Source organism: Mustela putorius, unplaced genomic scaffold, assembly GCF_011764305.1.
Source record: "Mustela putorius furo isolate JIRA1106 unplaced genomic scaffold, ASM1176430v1.1 tig00003834_pilon_pilon_pilon, whole genome shotgun sequence".
NCBI lineage: Eukaryota > Metazoa > Chordata > Mammalia > Carnivora > Mustelidae > Mustela > Mustela putorius.
This window is the reverse complement of record NW_025421987.1, coordinates 90,436,029-90,454,322: the sequence shown is the minus strand read 5'-3', so window position 1 is coordinate 90,454,322 and position 18,294 is coordinate 90,436,029. Positions and strand designations below refer to the sequence as shown.

General features: G+C 39.5%; 1 protein-coding gene across 1 annotated transcript; it reads left to right on the top strand.

Moving 5' to 3' along the window:
- The first annotated feature begins 320 nt into the window (after positions 1-320).
- CLDN1 (claudin 1) lies at positions 321-16,412 on the top strand. The gene is made up of 4 exons (XM_004745257.3): positions 321-788; positions 9,392-9,556; positions 11,763-11,847; positions 13,747-16,412. Exons 1-4 carry the CDS (start codon positions 566-568, stop codon positions 13,907-13,909), a joined length of 636 nt encoding a protein of 211 aa, XP_004745314.1. The 5' UTR covers positions 321-565; the 3' UTR covers positions 13,910-16,412.
- The last annotated feature ends 1,882 nt before the right edge of the window (positions 16,413-18,294 follow it).

Genomic DNA, 18,294 nt, shown 5'->3' with positions numbered 1-18,294 from the left:
TCATCCTTCGGAATTTTTAGTGTTTCCACATTCAGTCATTTTAGATAAATGTAGATTTAATGTATGGAAAGCTTGAGAAACCTCACAAGAAGAAAAAAGAGGAAGAAAGGAAATAAGAAGTCCGGGACAGGAGCACTCCGCAGATATGATCCTGCCCAGGGAGTCCCCACACCGCGGGCCGGTGGGATCTTCCTGCCCAAGACCCCTTAGCCATCACCGGCTCCCGCTCCCCGTCGCTTTCCCAGCGAGTCGCTCTGAAACCGCCAGGGGGCGCTGCGCGGCAGCCGGCGGGTCGGGGGCGGAGCTGCTTTAAATCCCGCGCCCAGACGGTTGGCGTCTCAGTCCCAGAGCCTGGGAACCGCGCAGCTTCTCGCGTCCCGACTCCAGCGCGGACCCACACGGGACCTGGACTCAAAGCTTCTCCGGTGCCAGCTCAGGGAGCAGGGCTCTCCGCACTAACTTCTTCCGCGCGGCTCCGTCACTCCGGGCAGTCCCCGGTGCGCACCTGCCAACTCCGCCTTCTGCACCTGCCACCCCTGAGCCAGCGCGGGCACCCAAGCGAGCCATGGCCAACGCGGGGCTGCAGCTCTTAGGCTTCATCCTGGCCTTCCTGGGCTGGATCGGCTCCATTATCAGCACGGCACTGCCCCAGTGGAAGATTTACTCCTATGCGGGGGACAACATCGTGACGGCCCAGGCCATCTACGAGGGGCTGTGGATGTCCTGCGTGTCGCAGAGCACCGGGCAGATTCAGTGCAAAGTCTTCGACTCCTTGCTGAATCTGAACAGTGAGTGCTTTCCCCATCCCCGTGTCCAGTCCAGGAACCTGAAACCCCAGCCCCCAGCGGTTCCGCTTTGGAGTAGTAGCTACCGATTGATTCTGTGGTGTAATTACGTGGTTGTGAAACTTCAGGTGATCAAGTCTTCTGATCACGTGCTTTTATCGTGAGGAAGCGAGAAAACTGTGGTTTGGGAAAAGAGAAGCCCTGGCCTCAGCTCTGTTTTTTCCTCTAACTCGCCAGGTGACACTTTTCCTCTAGGTGTGGTTTCATCTTAAATTCCCATGAGAGTGAGGTCTGGAGATCGAGTGGGTGAAGGCCAACCTCCCACTTGAGGTCTTAGGGGTTTTTTCTGGACATTGTAAAATTCTCTATAAATTGAAGAGTGGTGGGGTTTGGACAAAAAAACAGGTTGCTTTGAAAAGTTTGGACTCTGGTAGTTTTTTCTGGATTCTGTAATTAATAGGTAATCCTAAAGTTTTAGGTAAATTGGGGGAGGGGCTGTTAAATATATCTTTACTCTTGAGTTTTATAGTAAAAGTCACATTTCTATGCAGAATATCCCAAGCTAGTGTCTACTACTAACACTTGAGCTTGAATCTTTTGACTTATTTGCTTTTTAAGATCCAGTAAGTATGGGGAGGCTCCTTTGAATCCCCTCCTATGACTCCTTCAAGAAGCTTCTTGAGATTCCCCTGAAGAGTTTAGCTTTCAAGCCAGTAATCCGCTGGGGCGGCAGATAGTGTAGTGTTATTTTGGAAAATGAAGTTGGGTGGCAGGTGGAAAAGGGTGACAAGGAAGAAAAGTTCTAAGTAGGCTCCAGCATAATACGAAGGAGAGTGAAGGCACTGGAGAAAATAAAGCAGGGGAGACTCAGTTGCTGAAGGCAGAGCTCAGCCCTAGAGGAAGGTAGTGAGAGAAATGGTGGGTCTTTCCAAGCTTCCATCTTCCTTAATTTCTATGTAATGGAATATCCGTTCTTCTGTCAAGCTGAAAAGAATTATGTAGACAGGGCTATTTCTAGGGATTATGGGAAGAGGGATGATAGGATGGCCTTTATACTTCTATTTTTTTTTTTTTTTTTAGGTACAAGGTTATAAATGCTTTTTTAGAAACTCACTAAATTCCCACTCACTGAGGTCATAATAATTCATGGCCAGAGTACCTTCCTGGAGATACTATGTTAGTTGTCCTGCACCTTTGTCTGTCATGCCCTCAAACGAACTTGAAGAAAAGCTTCCTTAGTCTTTGGCTGGATAAACAAGACTGTCCACCAGCCCACCTCGTGTGCTGAGGGTGAGCCATGTTGCCATTGCTCAAGCTTCCTTCAGCTGCCCTGTCCACTTCCGGCCTGTGGTTTGGTCAATACCCACCCAGCTTAGAGTTGTTAAATCTGTTCTGAATCTGTTTAAACAGCTTTCACAACTGTGGGATTTGGTTCGTCAATGCGCATGGTGGTTTGAGCGTTGTCACTTCCACTTTTCAAAGCTCCCATATTAGGATCCATTTATACCAAATATAAGAAGTATATGAAGCACACACCTCTATATCATCATTGAATCTCCCCGTGAAAAGATAAATGTGTGTAAGGAAATGGAGTCAGGCATTTGGAGCGTCATGTCGAGGACTTGGCAGATGGAGGAGGTTTTTAAAGGCAATTCCAGAAACATCTCTGATTCTTCTGACCAAAGCAGCTTATTTTCAATGTGTTTAAATAGGTTTCCTTTTACTTCCTTAGGTGACCAAATAGAATGCATGACCATATTGATCCATGTTGTAAATGCTCCAACAGGCCATTGTGTTAAAATGTTTTATTTTCATTTATTCCTAGTTTATATAGTTGTTACACTTTTTGAAGTATAGTAGAAGAACTAAACAATACCCTGCTTCCCCATACAGATTTTAGAGATTTAGAGATTTCTTCCCACTGATTTTTTTTTTTTTTTAACTCCAGATCTGATTCCTCTTTTTGTTTTGGTTAAAACCAGGGTTTATTCAAGGTGGAGCTGAGGCCTTTCTCTCAAAATTGTTTCCCAGAGGAGGGAGCGTTGACTCACAGGTGCTCTCCCAACCTGCCAATGGCTCCCTGGAGGCCTCTGAACAGAGCCCAGGGAACCCGTCTCCTTTTCTCTGCCTGGGATGTGGTCCTCACTCCCCTCTGATGTAGAGACCTGGGGTGGTGATTCATTGGCTGGTTTTGGTGCAGTTTTGTGATGTCTAGAAGAAAACAGGGTTATTCTGGATGTAAGTATCTTTCCTTGTAAAGGGCTGCATTCCAGGAAGTGCTTTTAGCTTCTAGCTTGGCTAGAAGTTTCCTGAAAGTGTATCTTGCTCTCTGCCAGTGGAGCCCACTTGGCATCTTAGGGTGGAGACACAGAAATTTATCAAGGTTTGTAACACTAGATGTGTATAGTTGTCAGCTATAAAAAAACATGATGTTCATAAAATATCTAAAAGGTTATGGGTTATTTAAACCAATATAGGAAATGAGGTATAACAGTGCTCCTTTTAGGTGGTCCTTGCAGAACAGTTTATGAAAATGTAACCGAGAAACTCCTCTGGGAGGCAAAATATTATACCGTGTGTTGTGGTTTTACTGTGGCTGAGACAACTTCAATTCCATCCCAAGTGTGCGATGTTTATTGACACTGAGGACTCCGACAGCTGAGAGCTGGCGCATACGAAGGGTGGTCCAGGTGCAGCGGCAGTAGACTTTTTCTGGATTAAACTACATCTTGCCTTCTGTTGATCCAGTTCTCAAACTTTTGGCAAGCTTGTGCCTATTTTAGGTCCTTAGTTAATTGTTTCTTCTTGCTTGATTTTAATAGCTAAAGCTGTCCGAAGATTGGGCTGTTCTGGGAGGTTGCATTGTGGGAGGTGTGCAAGCAGAGGAGTAAGCATTTTGGAGGAATGCAGTAGGGAAAATCCAAGCACCAGACAAATGGAAGGTTAGGCTAGACTCTCTCTAAGTCTCATCTAACCTTGAGTTTCTGTAATTTGTTTATAAGCTCCTCTAGCCTGTTCAACTTGCTTTGCATGAATCCACATGTGTGTAGGTGTACTTAATGAGTACTGGTTGTCAGTGAGGTTTCCCAGCACTCTCCCCATGATGTCAGGCTCAGTCAAAGAGACAAAATCACTGACTTGGATTTGAAAGTCTTGAAAGTCCTCAAAGCACAGGCAGAGAGGAAGGCACCCACTTACACGTCCCTAGACTGCATAATGCCTGCCACATACTAAGGGCATTCAAGAAGCCATTGGTGTTCGAATGTGAATTAGTTCCGACACTTGGAATGATGGAACTAGAAAAAGAAAAATCCAAGTTCGAGGTCTGAAGTTCTCAATTCTCACCCTGGTTTTGCACTAACTAGCTATGTATATTATGGTAAGCCTCTTGATTTTTCTGGGGTGAAGAGAAATAAAATAGAGCTTATTTTAGAAACCTTGTAAAACAGTGCAGAGTAAGAGGAATGGGGAGATGAACCCACAATTCACTCATCCACTCAATAAATGGAAGCCGGGCCCTATTCTTGCTCCCAGGGATGCAGCTAAGATGATTTATAAGGTGTCAGTATTGATTCCTCCCAGTGTCAACATTCTTTATTACTAATTGCCATGATGGAAGACAAAGAAGCAAGTGGCATAGTTTAAGTTTCCTTCATTGGAGTGATGAGTAAGTGGTAAAAGAGAAACATAAATTCAATCATGAAGCAGCTTCTCTAAGAAACAAGCAGAAAAGATAGCAAAACTACTAGGATATCCTGAAAAGTGGTAAGTCCTACCTCATCCCAGATCCCTTAAGTTACTGACTGGGGTGGTGTATTGAGGTCATACCCATGGGCCAACAGCTTGTGCACCAAGAAAATAGAAATCCTAACAATGAGAACTCCTAAGAAACTTTGAACTTGAGTCCAAGTGAAAAAGTCATGGGAATATGATTGTGTGATGGCCTGTGATGAGCTCACTGAACTGCAGAGAAGAGACTATGTTCTAATCATAGTCAGTTATGATGGTCAGTTAATTTGCCTGTCTAATACTTATTAAGGAACCACTCGTATAGGGGGACTGCATGAGGATGCAGGTTTAATTAAAATCAGTTTTGTTTGATACATACTATACAGGGTAATAATATAACTATATGGCTAGTAAGTAGCATAAACAACATCAGGTATTTATAGCAGATTCTGCTGCTTATATATTTAGGCTTCTACCAACCTTTAGAAAAAAAATTGACATACTTGTCTGTTCTTGTCTTTCCACACTTACGCTGATTAACCCAACTGTAGTAGATCAGTAACTTCTCACTCATTTCTTGTCTTGTAAGTAGAGATCTTTGTAAGTATTTTTTCAAATTATACTTTCAGGTTGAAAGTGGTGAGAACTCCTTAGGGGGTCTTTAATCTCAAGATTATCGGTCTAGCTAAATGTAATTAAAAGACTGCCTCCTCTCTCTACTGCTGAATAATGATGGGAGACAATAGTGGAACTTTTTGAATGCTTGCAAACGATTTTCTCCACAGACAACTTTAGTCAGTGATGATAATTTTGTAGCGGCATCTCTAAATTTACAGGGCCAGGAAAGGAGCATATTTGCTTCTAGAGTTGATCCAATTAGACTAGCTCAGATTTAATAATTCAAGGCTGTCCTGTATCTCTCTGGTCCAAAATGTTATTGTGTGGCTTTCAAATATTTCTCAACTTCTCTACTCTTCTCATCATCATTCCAATAGGAGAAAAACTTCATCTTGGAAGCTCATTCAATGCAGAATTTTAAGATTTTGAAAATTAAAAGAAAATAATCAAGTTAAATTAAAAAGTATGATTTTTTCCTCCTTGTATAAGTTTCTGGCTTTTAATGATTGAAACTAAGTTTGGCTTTATATTGCAAAATTTTATTATCTCCAGGTTCACTAGAGAGGCATTTCTCAGTAGTATATCAAAGATTAAGCTAATCACAGGAGAGTATTTTTCCCTATAGTATTAGTGCAGTTTTGAAAAATTAAAAACATGTGCTAATTTGAAATAATTGAAAACAGTTTGAATAACCCATGTAGCCTGTCAGGTTTTGTTCTTAGTGTTTTGGATTGAAAAATATCTGGTCCAAGACATCAAGGAGCTCACAATTACATATTTTAGATCTTTGACTTAAAAGGCTTCCATAATACCTTAATTTGAAGGATTCATCTGGTTCCAGCTTAAAACTGTGCAATTTAGATTCTATCTCCACATAAAACCCTCATAACTTGTAACACAACACTTGCTTATTGTGACTCTGTAATCCATTGTTACATATTCCTGACTAGTGAGTTTTCATGTTGTTATGATACTTACCCTGTTTTGTTTTGTTTTTTTTTTTTTTTTCTTAACATCCTCCCCACCCCTTCATATAACTATAGTTCAGAATTTATCCAACTGTCTCCAGTGGAGCAAGATGAGATTTTTGTGTTTGATGCCCATTCAGTAATATAAAATACAAAGAAATTTTTAAGTCAATGGATGTTAAGATATAGATGAGAAATATTGCTTTGCAAAATAATGCTCTTGCTTGGGGCACCTGGGTGGCTCAGTCAGTGAAGCAGCTGCCTTTGGCTTGAGTCATGATCCCAGCATCCTGGGATCAAGCCCTGCATTGGGCTCCTTGCTCTAGGGGAGCTTCTTTCTCTGCCTGCTACTCTCCCTGCTTGTGTGCTCTTTCTCTCTGACAAATAAACAAAATCTTAAAAAAAAAAATAATGCTCTTGCTTTATCATACTTTTAGAAATGAAGCATGAATGCTTAGATGACTTATATGATTCCTAAGGACTTTTCCCCCCATTTCCTCCATTATTTTTTGTGCATTACACAAATAAGTCATCATTCTATAAAGAAAACATAGGGAGTTTTGTTAGTGAACAAAACAAGATATCTGCCTCATTCCCCCTTAGAGACTTTGTGAACAAGGTGGGAAGAATAAAATTGGTATGGCATGAATCATGTGTGCTTTCCTGGAGAACTCAAAGGGGAAAAAAATCAGAGATGGAAATTTGAATGTTAGATCATTCTAAGGGAGCACAGAATGGAGCCCTGGACTGGTTTATCTGTGTGTGCTCCCTGCCTGGGTGGTTTTGTGCAAGTCTGACTCATGAGACTGAGAGGCCGCTTAGACTCCTCGTGAAGAATACCTTGTGATCCATGTGCTCAGACCTGCTGGGCTGGTGGCCTGCTGTTTTTACATGAAGTGCAGATCAGAATGATTATTATAGGAGCTGGGTCAGGTTGGGGCCCTTACAACTCAAACAAAGTGGAAAACTTGGAGACAGAGATCAGAGATTAACAATAAAGGTGATTAATAAAGGTTGGAAAACAATGTTTATGAGAAAAACAACAGGAGTGGCTGAGAGATGTGGAAGGCTATGTGTATTTGAAGGGTTAGCATAGGAAGAATATTTACTAATGGGTCTCTCTCTGCTGAAGGTAAAAATCTTGCCACCCATTCTTTAAAACCCTACAATGACTTCTGATTACACTTAGAATAAATGCTGAACACCTTACTCTAGCTCTCTAGCTTGCAAAGCCCTGTAGGATCTAAGCTTTCTGAGCACCACGCTAAATGCACCTCATTTTGTCATATTCTGTTACCTTCCAGTAGAGTGACCAGATGTCCCCATTTGTCCAGGATTCAGGTCCTTCTTAGGAGGCAGGACCTGTAGTTTTAAAACCGAGACAGTGCCAGGCAAACAGACAGCAGTTCAGCCTATCCTCCTGGCATGTGGATTATTTTTGTGATTTTTAGTATTTCTCCTTCCAGCATTCTTTAGCCAGAAATGCCTTTCTTCTGAGGGGTATTTAGGACCCAATCTGAGATGTGTGTTGTGTATTAGAACTTCGTTATTTTACTTTCCAATTTCCTGTCACGTAATGATTGTCTTGGCAAAAACTCTTGGTAAATGAGAAGAAAGGGCATGCCATAACGGTGGATTCCTTGGTACTTTCCTCTTCTTGCCACAGGATTGTTTGTGATCCAAGGAAGTTTTACACTAATCTTGTAAGCAGCTTCAGTTCCTGGGAAACCCACAGTGCATGGAACATGTGTTTTGATTCAGCAGTTTTTACACTCCCCAGGAATCTTATGACAAGTGTGTGGGTAGGGTGCATGTGTGCCCCACATGTTTACAAGGAGCTGGGTATGTGAGGGGAGTGTCTCCATTTTGCTGTTTACTTAAATCAAGTAAAAATGTATCTTGGCTTCCAAAATATCTCTCAAATACAGTAAAAAATACTTTTGATCCCTCTTAGAAAGAGGTTATTGTGATTTTAGCAGAGATTGCCTGGTTATGGCAAGGATATAAATATTAACAAATTAAAATAGAATGTCTTAGAAATCTCTAGAGCTAATAATGATTGGTAATGTAAGTTTGCAATCCTGAACATCGTAAGACTGAGTTTAGATATCAATTTAATTGGGAAATACAGAACCTTTCCACCATGTCAGCCTCTTCTGAAGACCATCAGGAAATTGTTCCAACTTCCTGGTTAGAGATATCATCATTCACACTTTACATAATAGAAACATGGTCCCAAAGAATAATAAGTAGCTTACCCAAGATAGCATGGTTTGTTACTTGTTACAATGTAAATACCATTTATACATGGAAAAATAATTGCCACCTGTAAACACTGTCAATAGGATAATGATCTTTACCAGAAGGAGGAAATAAATCTAGAATTAATCAAACTCATTTACTAGAGTAGTTTCAGCTCATTTTTTTTTTTTTAAATCTGTGCCTTTATACCACAATGATAGCATCATGTTTTTATTCTTTGTTAAACATACTGGCATAATCTCCCAAAGCTGACTATATAGTGATTTAGTACACTAATGACAATAACAGGAAAGCAGAAAATTAGTGTAATCTTGAGAAATACTACATTAAATTATTGTCTTCTATTTTACAATAGGACAGTTTAATAGTTTTGAACACTGGTGATATCTCTGAATATGAAACTGCCACGTTCCAAAGTAACATCTCAAAGGTTATTTTGTTTTGTTCTAAGAAAATGGCATTTATATCCCCCACCCCTAGGCCACTCACTGGAAACACAGATGTTACTTATCCAGCCATGACAATCTTTGAGAAATTCATTACTTATCTTCCAAATTCACCTGTTTTGTTTTTATTTTCTGAGGCTTGACGACTGGAGTATAAAGCTGTTGACTATTAACCAAAGTATATTGTAAGCCATTTTAATTATAAATGGTTTAACATTAAGGATCATACATACGATTGTTGTTTCAGAATTAAAATACTGTGTTAGTGAGGATTAAAGATGTATTAGTTCTGCTAAACCTATTCAACCAGATCATTAATTATTTTTCCAGAGGATTTGAAGTTCATATTAAAAACATAAAATGTGAGAGCTGGAGGCTTCTCATTCATCAGCCAGCCAGGCATTTGTTTCTCTGGAGTGGAAATTGTGTTGGTTACCTGTGGAAACATCATTGGAGCTGGGGTCTTGTGTCTCCTAGTTCATTTTTATCTTTCCGTACATGATTGAAATAGACATGCCTTCTCTCACTCTTCTCTGGTTGCCCTAGGCACGATTTTTACATGTTCTAAAATGTTTCCCATCAGGTACATTGCAAGCCACCCGCGCTTTGATGGTGATTGGCATCCTGCTGGGACTGATAGCCATCTTTGTGGCCACAATTGGCATGAAGTGTATGAAGTGCTTGGAAGACGACGAGGTGCAGAAGATGCGGATGGCTGTCATTGGGGGCGTGATCTTTCTTATTGCAGGTAAGAGAGGCCCTGCCCCCTTCACCTTACTAATCTGTCTCTGGCATGGGTAAAGTTCTAGGTATGAGTGTCCTTACATTTTGTTGGATGCATCGCCCTTGGATTGATTGATTTTTTTTTTTCAGTTCCTTTAAGATCTTGAAGACATAGAAACCTTGTCTAGTTGACTTGCACATTCTCAAATAGGACCAAATGAAAATCAGAGATCTGTGCTCACGGTGGGCAGCTCTGTTCATTGAGGTTCCGGGTGCCAACTCATTCGCTAGAACCAGTCTCCCAGGTGAAGAGGGATATTTTCTATTTAGCAAGCATTAAGGAACGATTCTATAAAATTCAGAAAATTTCTCGAGTGTCTCCATGAACATTATGTGGCAAAGACGGGGAGTTATGACAGAGAACGTGAAGAATGTGTGAATCACACAGGTCTTCGAGGAGTGGATGGATTCAGGATTCTTGGAGAAAAATGAGGACAGCCTTCCAGATAGGCAGATCTGATTCCAGAATAAACAGGGTGTACTATAGACAAGTGAAGTGACGGCCAGTTGGAGTGAAGGAAGAGGCTGGAATGGTAGGAAGTTAGGTTAGATGAGTTAAGAAAGAGAAAACCTTGATAAAGGAATGAAGTTATATTTTCCATAGAAAATACATATGTGTTTGTTGTTTTATTCAAGTGTTGATTGAGGAGTTACATATGTGACCTTTGAAAAATGAGTATCAGGAAAAGACATGGGTAGCTCCATTATAAAACCCTATAATAAGGATTATCTTAAATAAGATAGTATTATGTGTGCAGATAAAATGGTATGTGCATGCAAATACATAAAATGAGTTTACATTACATAAGCATATATACAGTATATATTATATACAGTCTATTGTTTTTGAAAATGAGATCAGTGATATAATCGACCATTGGGAAGAGCTAGAATTAGAATTTATTTTCTCATTTTCTCTTTGGAAAAAGACTTTTTAGGAGCCTTTACCCCAGCATCATATGTGGATTTAATCAATGATAAAGGAAGAGTGCCTATGGCTTTGCTAAAGATTTGGTTAAAGGGATCAGTCTTTCCGTTTTTTCAAATTGGCTTTGGCCAGAAAAAGTATGAGTAGCATTTCATTCCCAATGGTTTGATCCCAAAGGCTGTGAATAAACATACTGTATAGCGCCCTTCCTTTGCTTCCCTTCTTATAACTCCCATAAGTGACTACAGCACCCCCACTTCTGTTTCAGGGACTTCCTACAGAGTAAGGGTGGCAAGTTCCAGAATATTCTCATGGTGTATCTAAGCAGCCCAAAGCAGTAGCGTTTTCTGTCAAGTATTAGAGGCAATTAGATTGGACTTTTTTTGGGGGGGGGACGTGGAGAGGGAGTAGCATGGAAATATTTAATCTATTTATATTGATGGTTTTTGTATAATTACTCTACGATGAAGTTATTTAGTTTCCTTGGATAAGAAATATTGAGATATTTTTATACTTCTTATAAATGATAGAAGTAATTATGTTGACTAAGTAGTTTCCTGGGTATTACTGAAATATGAAATGCATGGGAAATTGAGAGGATACTGTATAAACTGCTCTGATGTGATACCTCAGCAAATCTCCAGGCAGTACCTGGCATGTCTGGCCAGCAGGGCAGTAGGGTTTGGGTGGTCTGGTCCATACTGAGACAGCTCGTGCTTCTCCCTGCTATCTAGGTGTTTACTTTCCTTTTGCTTCTGCAGAACTGTAAATTTTGAATTTTGGTCAAGAAAAATGTAGACAGGTTTTCACCCTCCCTTTTGCAAGTGACTCTGTATACTAATAAGGACATTGGTTTTATCAAAAGTAGTTTAGTATACTAGTGTGTAACAATATCTTTGAAAGAGCTGTTAACTGACATCAACCTGTTGAACTGTTTTGAAAAAAGCATTATAATTGTCCATGGCTTTGTACTGTAAGTGAATTAGGTGACATCGAGAGTATAAACTATGCCCAACTTCAGCCTAATATTTTTGTCTGTCTTAACAGAGTATTTGGAATAAATCGTGTCTGAATCTCTAATCTCCCTAAGTGAAAATTATCTAAATCAAAACTGACTAAATTAAAAATGTCAGCACTATTGATGAGTTTTAATTCTTGTAAAATGCTTATTAATTTCATGGGCTGTATATTTATGCTCATTGTTTCATAGTGACTAACAGTATTTTGTTTTTAATTTCTGTAGGTCTGGCTGTTTTAGTTGCCACAGCATGGTATGGCAATAGAATTGTTCAAGAATTTTATGACCCCATGACCCCAGTCAATGCCAGGTAATGCTATTCATGTGTAAAATAGTTTATTCTCTTAGAAAACACCCTGTTTTTGTGCTACAAATTCCAATCAGTGCCATAATTTCTCAGATTTGCTTTCTGGAACTTTGTGAAATTTTTGTCAAACTTGAAAATAATCTGAAAGGCCTGTGACTCATGTTAAAATGAGCTTGGTAATTGCTTTAACAGCTTATATCTATGACAAAATGCACTTAGAAGTAGTAAATTTCCAAGCTCTGTACTTTCCAACTGTATACTGGACCTTTTTCTGGTTCATTTTTTTTAAAATATCAATAAAGATGCTAACATATTTAAAATTTCTTTTTTATGGTATGTCCCAATACTTCCAACACTTAATTGATTAAGTGATTTTTTTAAATAACTTAACACATGGTTTATGATTGTTTGAAAAGATAGTACTATTGTAGAGGTTAATGAATAATACTTCATTCCCAATAGTTTAATTTTATGTAGGAAAACAAAATTTAATTTATTTATGAAAAAATATGTTGAAATGCCATTTTCAAATTTTATGTTCCATCACAGCTATAAAATTGGCTTTGCAAAAGACATTTTTATTTAAATTGTGATTTGTGGAAGTAAAAGAGCTGATTCTGGGCTCTCCTGTAACAACACTCCTTGATCAGGGCCAAGGCTCTTTGTGTCACTGTGTTCACATCATTAAAGCCTAATGACTTCATTAAGAGTCAGAATGTTAAGGCAGCGTTATTATTTGTTGCATGCTGGGATGAATGGATGCAGAATCCCTGTGGTTAGAGGCAGAAGGTGTGCTTCTCTTCATATAATCACCTACACTGGAGAACGTATACTGCAGTGATCGTGATCATGGTGGAGCCTTAGATCTGTAAGGCTTATAGTATAGGAACTGAAACTGCAAGCGGTCAATAGGCTAAATTTTTACCAGTAATGGATGTGAAAGCACTTTATAAATTGCTTGGCACTTGTCCGTGTGTTATTTACATTGTCTCCCATGATCCTAAAAGCAGTCTAGTGAGGCAGAAGGGATTGTCATGCCTTAAGAGAAGCAGAAATTGGGGCGCCTGGGTGGCTCAGTGGGTCAAAGCCTCTGCCTTCGGCTCAGGTCATGATCTCAGGGTCCTGGGATCAGCAGGGAGCCTGCTTCCTCCTTTCTTTCTGCCTGCCTCTCTGCCTACTTGTGATCTCTGTCTGTCAAATAAATAGATAAAATCTTAAAAAAAAAAAAAAAAAAAAACAGAGAGAGAGAGAGAAAAGCAGAAATGTAAGGTTGGGAGGTGAAGTTACTAGCCAAGAGTGTAGCATGAGAGAGTTTGCCTGCTCTGCCCTATCGTCTTGCCAACATTCACAGAGTCTCTCCACAGGAGGCCAGCTGCATGCACCCACCTGTATCAGCTAAATCCAGAATGGTCTATGGATTGCTTAGAAGTCTCTTTTGTGATTTCTGATCTCAGGGTATAGAGATACCTCGGATCAACTATTGAAAATTTTGTTGGTCTCCATCACTTGCCAGCAATTTCTTCATAGGATATGGTTGCTACTTGGCTATAGCATAATTGTAAAGTTTTCGCCTGGGAATCATGGTCCAAACTCGACTTCTAAAATACATAAACACACTTCACAAGTCTCCTACATGTGGTGAAGTCTTATGATATATTGGTGTGCTTACCCTGGTGTTACAGACCGTATTGCCTGAGCTACTATTGCAGGGCGCCTACAATGGCAGTGTGAACATTCTGGTGTGTCCATATTCATGAACCTTAGAGTACCTCCCTCAGGGTACTATGGAGGATTTTTTCCCAGTGGGAAAAAGTATAATGACTATGATGTTGATTTCCTTCCTTAATTATATTACAAAATTCCCAATGATTCATTGACTAAAGTAATGTACTATCTTTTCAGGTATGAATTTGGTCAGGCTCTCTTTACTGGCTGGGCTGCTGCCTCTCTCTGCCTTCTGGGAGGTGCCCTACTTTGCTGCTCCTGTCCCCGAAAAACAACATCTTACCCAACACCGCGGCCCTATCCAAAACCTGCACCTTCCAGTGGGAAAGACTATGTGTGACAGAGAAGCAAAAGGAGACAGCAGCTGTTGAAACAAATAGAAAATGGACATTGAAATACTGTCATTGACATTAGGACTTTAGACTTTTGACTATTGTAGTATGAACTACGGTATTGCAAAAAAACAACAAATGCAAAAAAAAAGTTATTTTTTTTAAAATGCACATTGCTAAAAATGGCTTAGTCTTATTTTACCTCCTTTCCTCAATGCAGGAGGGAAGCCTTTTCCATTTTTATTACTGCTTCCCACTGAGTAATCATCTCAAATGTGGGGAAGGGGAGCTCCTTAAATATATATAGATATGTACATATACATGTTTTTCTATTAAAAGTTAGATAGCAAAAATTCTTATTATGTTGGTACCAGAATACTTAAAATATATCTAAAAAAATAAAAAAGATATTTAATTCTATATTGATTTAAAAAGCAGTTTATCTGTTATATTTTTCTTTTTCTATATGGACACATATATAATAGGTGAAATATTATTTTCCCTCTTTCATCAGCTTTTACCATCTTTGACAAAAGACCTAACCTGCTTTACTAAGTATGGATTTTACTTCTTCACATGTGGCTTTTCATGTGCTTCTTTTATATTATTTTTAATTATGATCTTATAGCATGTGCTTTCATCTTCCTTCATGCCTTTTTTTTTTTTTTTTAAGAGGTTGAGCTTAAATCTTGAATCTGATAACACATTTCATAAGCCTACAATTTAATTCCAAGAGTCAGGAAGAATCTCTTATAGCTCAGAACTTTGGGACCATGTCTTTCTGCAAGACCAAGATGATATGTTCCTATTGACCTTCCACACGATTTCTGGACTCTGACCTACAGGGCTCTTGTTTGCTTTGAAAATATTTGTCTGATTCAGTTGCTGTGTGCTGCTTTCCCAAGTGTTGTAACACAATTTTATTGATTGAATTTTAAGCTACTTATTCACAGTTGTGTATGCCCTCAAACTTTTTCTCCCCCACCCACCTCAACTGTATTGTTTTCTCCGATGTACTTATCGTGTAGTTTACCCCCTTCTAGAGAGAAAATGGCTCATCTGTCTGTTTGGTCTGAATGAAGTACTAGACTTCCTGTGGTGATAATCTGATGACAGATATTCTCTCTCTAACTGTAAGCAAGTCACTTAGTCTTTCTCCTCTTTTCCCACCTGTCAAATTGAGATAATGACACTTAGCCAGCTGGTAGAGGCGGTGTGAGTATTAATTAGTTGATATTATGCTCATTCTTTGAACATGAACCATGCTTAAGTAGTGTTTTTATTTGCTCAGTTGGCGGTTAAGTCACGGAATCAAACCTATGAACACACTTTTATATTGGTTGGCACCTTCCTTTCTTCATTGGCCCATCTCCTTTCTATGAACGGTGTCTAGCATGCTTTTGGTTCTCCGCTCCATTTTAACAATTGCTCTTAGTTTTCCTGACTGAGAAATTGTTACTTCACTCGAGCAAGATGATGTAATGGAAAGGTGTTGGCTTTGGTGACTGGAGTCTTGGTGCTATCAATTACTGTTTGGGTTTCAGCAAGGCACTTGGCTGCCCTAGATTCAGTGCCTCATCTGTAAAAAGGAGATTGAAATTCTTGACCTGCCTACCTCACAGGGCTGTTGTGGGGATCCAGTAAGATGGGATACATGTAAGTGTGGTTTTAAAAGGTAAAAAAAAAAAAAAAAAAAAAATGTGTACTGTTCTGGGGAAAGAATTAAGGATTTAAGTGTATTGCTTTAGGATTGCTTTTCAAATCCCTGAAAGGAGAGAAATTCTAAGAAATGGTTTTCTTGCCTTAATCTCTCATATGATGAGACACTGAAGTGAAATTTGGCTTACTAAATGAAAAAGATTCTAAGGAAGTCTTAGTTTCTTCAGTGGGTGTGGCCTGATGCTTTTTAAGGCTAAGCTTTTCTCCTTTCAGTAATGCAGACTTACACTTAGAATGTAGACGTGTGAGCATCAGCAAAGCCAAGGTACAGAAGACTTTTTTGAATTAAAATAATTTGCAAGGGTATACAAGGTGAGTTTCTGTTAAGTGATGCTATCAGAGGTGTTGCTTAGGCTGGCAGGGAGCACTGCTCAAATAGGTAGTTTGGGAATGGTAATTCATAGTGACACCACATCAGGGGAGTTATCCAAAGGACTGCATCATATGAAGGTATGAACCCATAAAGCTTAGTATGTCTTCCAAACCTGAACCTCTGTGTTCTTAGAAGGTATAATTCAAAAGAGTCTTCGCTACATACAAAGATTCTAATCATGTCTGAGTGTAAATGCATGGTGGTTACTGGTTGCTAAACTCTACAGAGAAATTGATAGTCCAAAATGGCCAACAGAATTTGTACACCAGAATTCATCCAATTTTGATATTTTTGTATTCTGCTTCTATGCCTGGAAACAGACAAATAGATATTTTGGAGTTTTGTAATGGGAATTTGTATAAAGCATTACTCTTTTTCAATAAATTGTGTTTTTTAAATAAAAAAAAAAAAAAACCTTAGCTTTTTTTTCTAATTATTTATTTCAAGATCACCATGCTTGAAAGCTGCTGTGGTTTGGGATAGGATCTGACTCACTTTATGAACCTGGGAATGCACTCTTGTGCTTCTGGGCCATCTGTCAAGTAACTGAGTGACTCTGCCCACTTGAATGTCCTATTTCTCTCAAACGGAGTTTCTTCCTCATCAAGGCTGGTGGTAATAGAAGAGAATGCCAAGAGAAGTTGCTTTATTTTCCTCATCCACAAACAGGGGATATGCTACAAAGGATGACTAAATGGTAAAAGAGCCAACTGGAAACTATTGTCCAAGCTTAAGGAGGGTGTGTTCCTCAGAAGATAGAAGAGTGACAGACGGTAGGCTAGAAATCCATTATCATTTTGGTAAAGATTATTATCAAAACTACCTCCAAGGAAAGCAAGTGATGAAACACATTCATTCATTATCTGAAAATATCATTAATTGATAAACCCTTAATTGTAACCTCTCCCTGGGCAATTTTCATATTAAAGAGATAGGCTTGTCAACAAATGATTATGGCTCTGTGTGGAATTTCAGGCATCAGCAGGTTGGGTGAGAGACAAAGGTCAGTTTGATCTGAACTAATTAAGCAGTTGCGTCAGAATCCCCCACTCTTTCTGCAGAATTTGAATCTCTGGGGGTGGGGTCCAGGCCCATGACATTTGAGAGGAAATAAAATGCCTAGGTACTCCTGACAAGAACTTGTAAGGGAAAAACCTGGATTGTAAATCATACCAAGTAGGCATACACTTTCGTGTGAGCTCATCCTTATTGGATGCCATTATTCTACAATCCATACTGTTCCCCCTTTCCTCACGTAGGACTTCCTATGTGGGTGTGTGCCCCAGTTCAGGGAAAAGAAAACTCCATGCCATTTTTATATTTCCCATCTTCAAGCTTGTGGCTAATCCTAATAAAATCTGGTAGTGAATTCTTTCCCTTCTTTTTGCATGTCCCACCCCAGACACATTCCATGTGCCCCCAACCTGCCCTAAAATCTCTACAATTAGCTGGTGCCATGGAAACTGTCAGAAGTCCCTACAGATTCTAGGGTGGTGTGGGGACAGCTCGTTGAGTTCAATAATAATAATAATAATAATAATAATAATAATAAAAACCTCAATGCTCTGAGCCTCTGCAACCTCATCCATTTTGTATACTGGACTTCCATTGGCAGGTTTTTCCAACATGGCCAGCATTGGCAATTGGACATGAGATAGGAATTTATTCATTTAATATTTACTAAACATCTATGATAGGCCCAGTGCTATTAAACGTAGACAAGGCTAAATGATGTAGGAAACGAGTAGGACCCTCTCCTGGGCCTGCGCAGGGTGAATGATGTTGTGTAGGAAGACAACTAACTGGAATCCACACTGATTCCGCTATGGGTGAGCCACAGTGAGCTGTGGAGATCTCCATCCCTTGTTTTTCAATCTGTAAAATGAGGAGTTTGGCCCCATGAGGTGGTTCTTAACCATAACAAAATCAGAATCACCTGTGAACTTTTGAAACTTCCCAATTCCAGGGCATTATCCCAGGTCACAGCAATCAGAACCTCTGAGAGGAAGGTCGTAGGTAGTAGCTTCACAAGAGATTCCAGAATGAATGGTCTGGACTATAACCCCCTGGGCTGTGTCATCCTTCAGCATCAGTGATGCCTCAAAATTGTTCTGGCTAAAGAATATACCCAAGTACTCTATAGATTACACTGTTGTCTACACCCTTCCTCTTATGCTGTGGTTTTATTTTCTGGCTTTTTTGTTGTTGTTGTTAGTTTGTTTTAGTGAGAGGAGAGAAGGAGTTAAAGGGACGTGGTTTTCAGGGATTACTGTTGTCTTTTTTAGTAAATAACCTATTTTC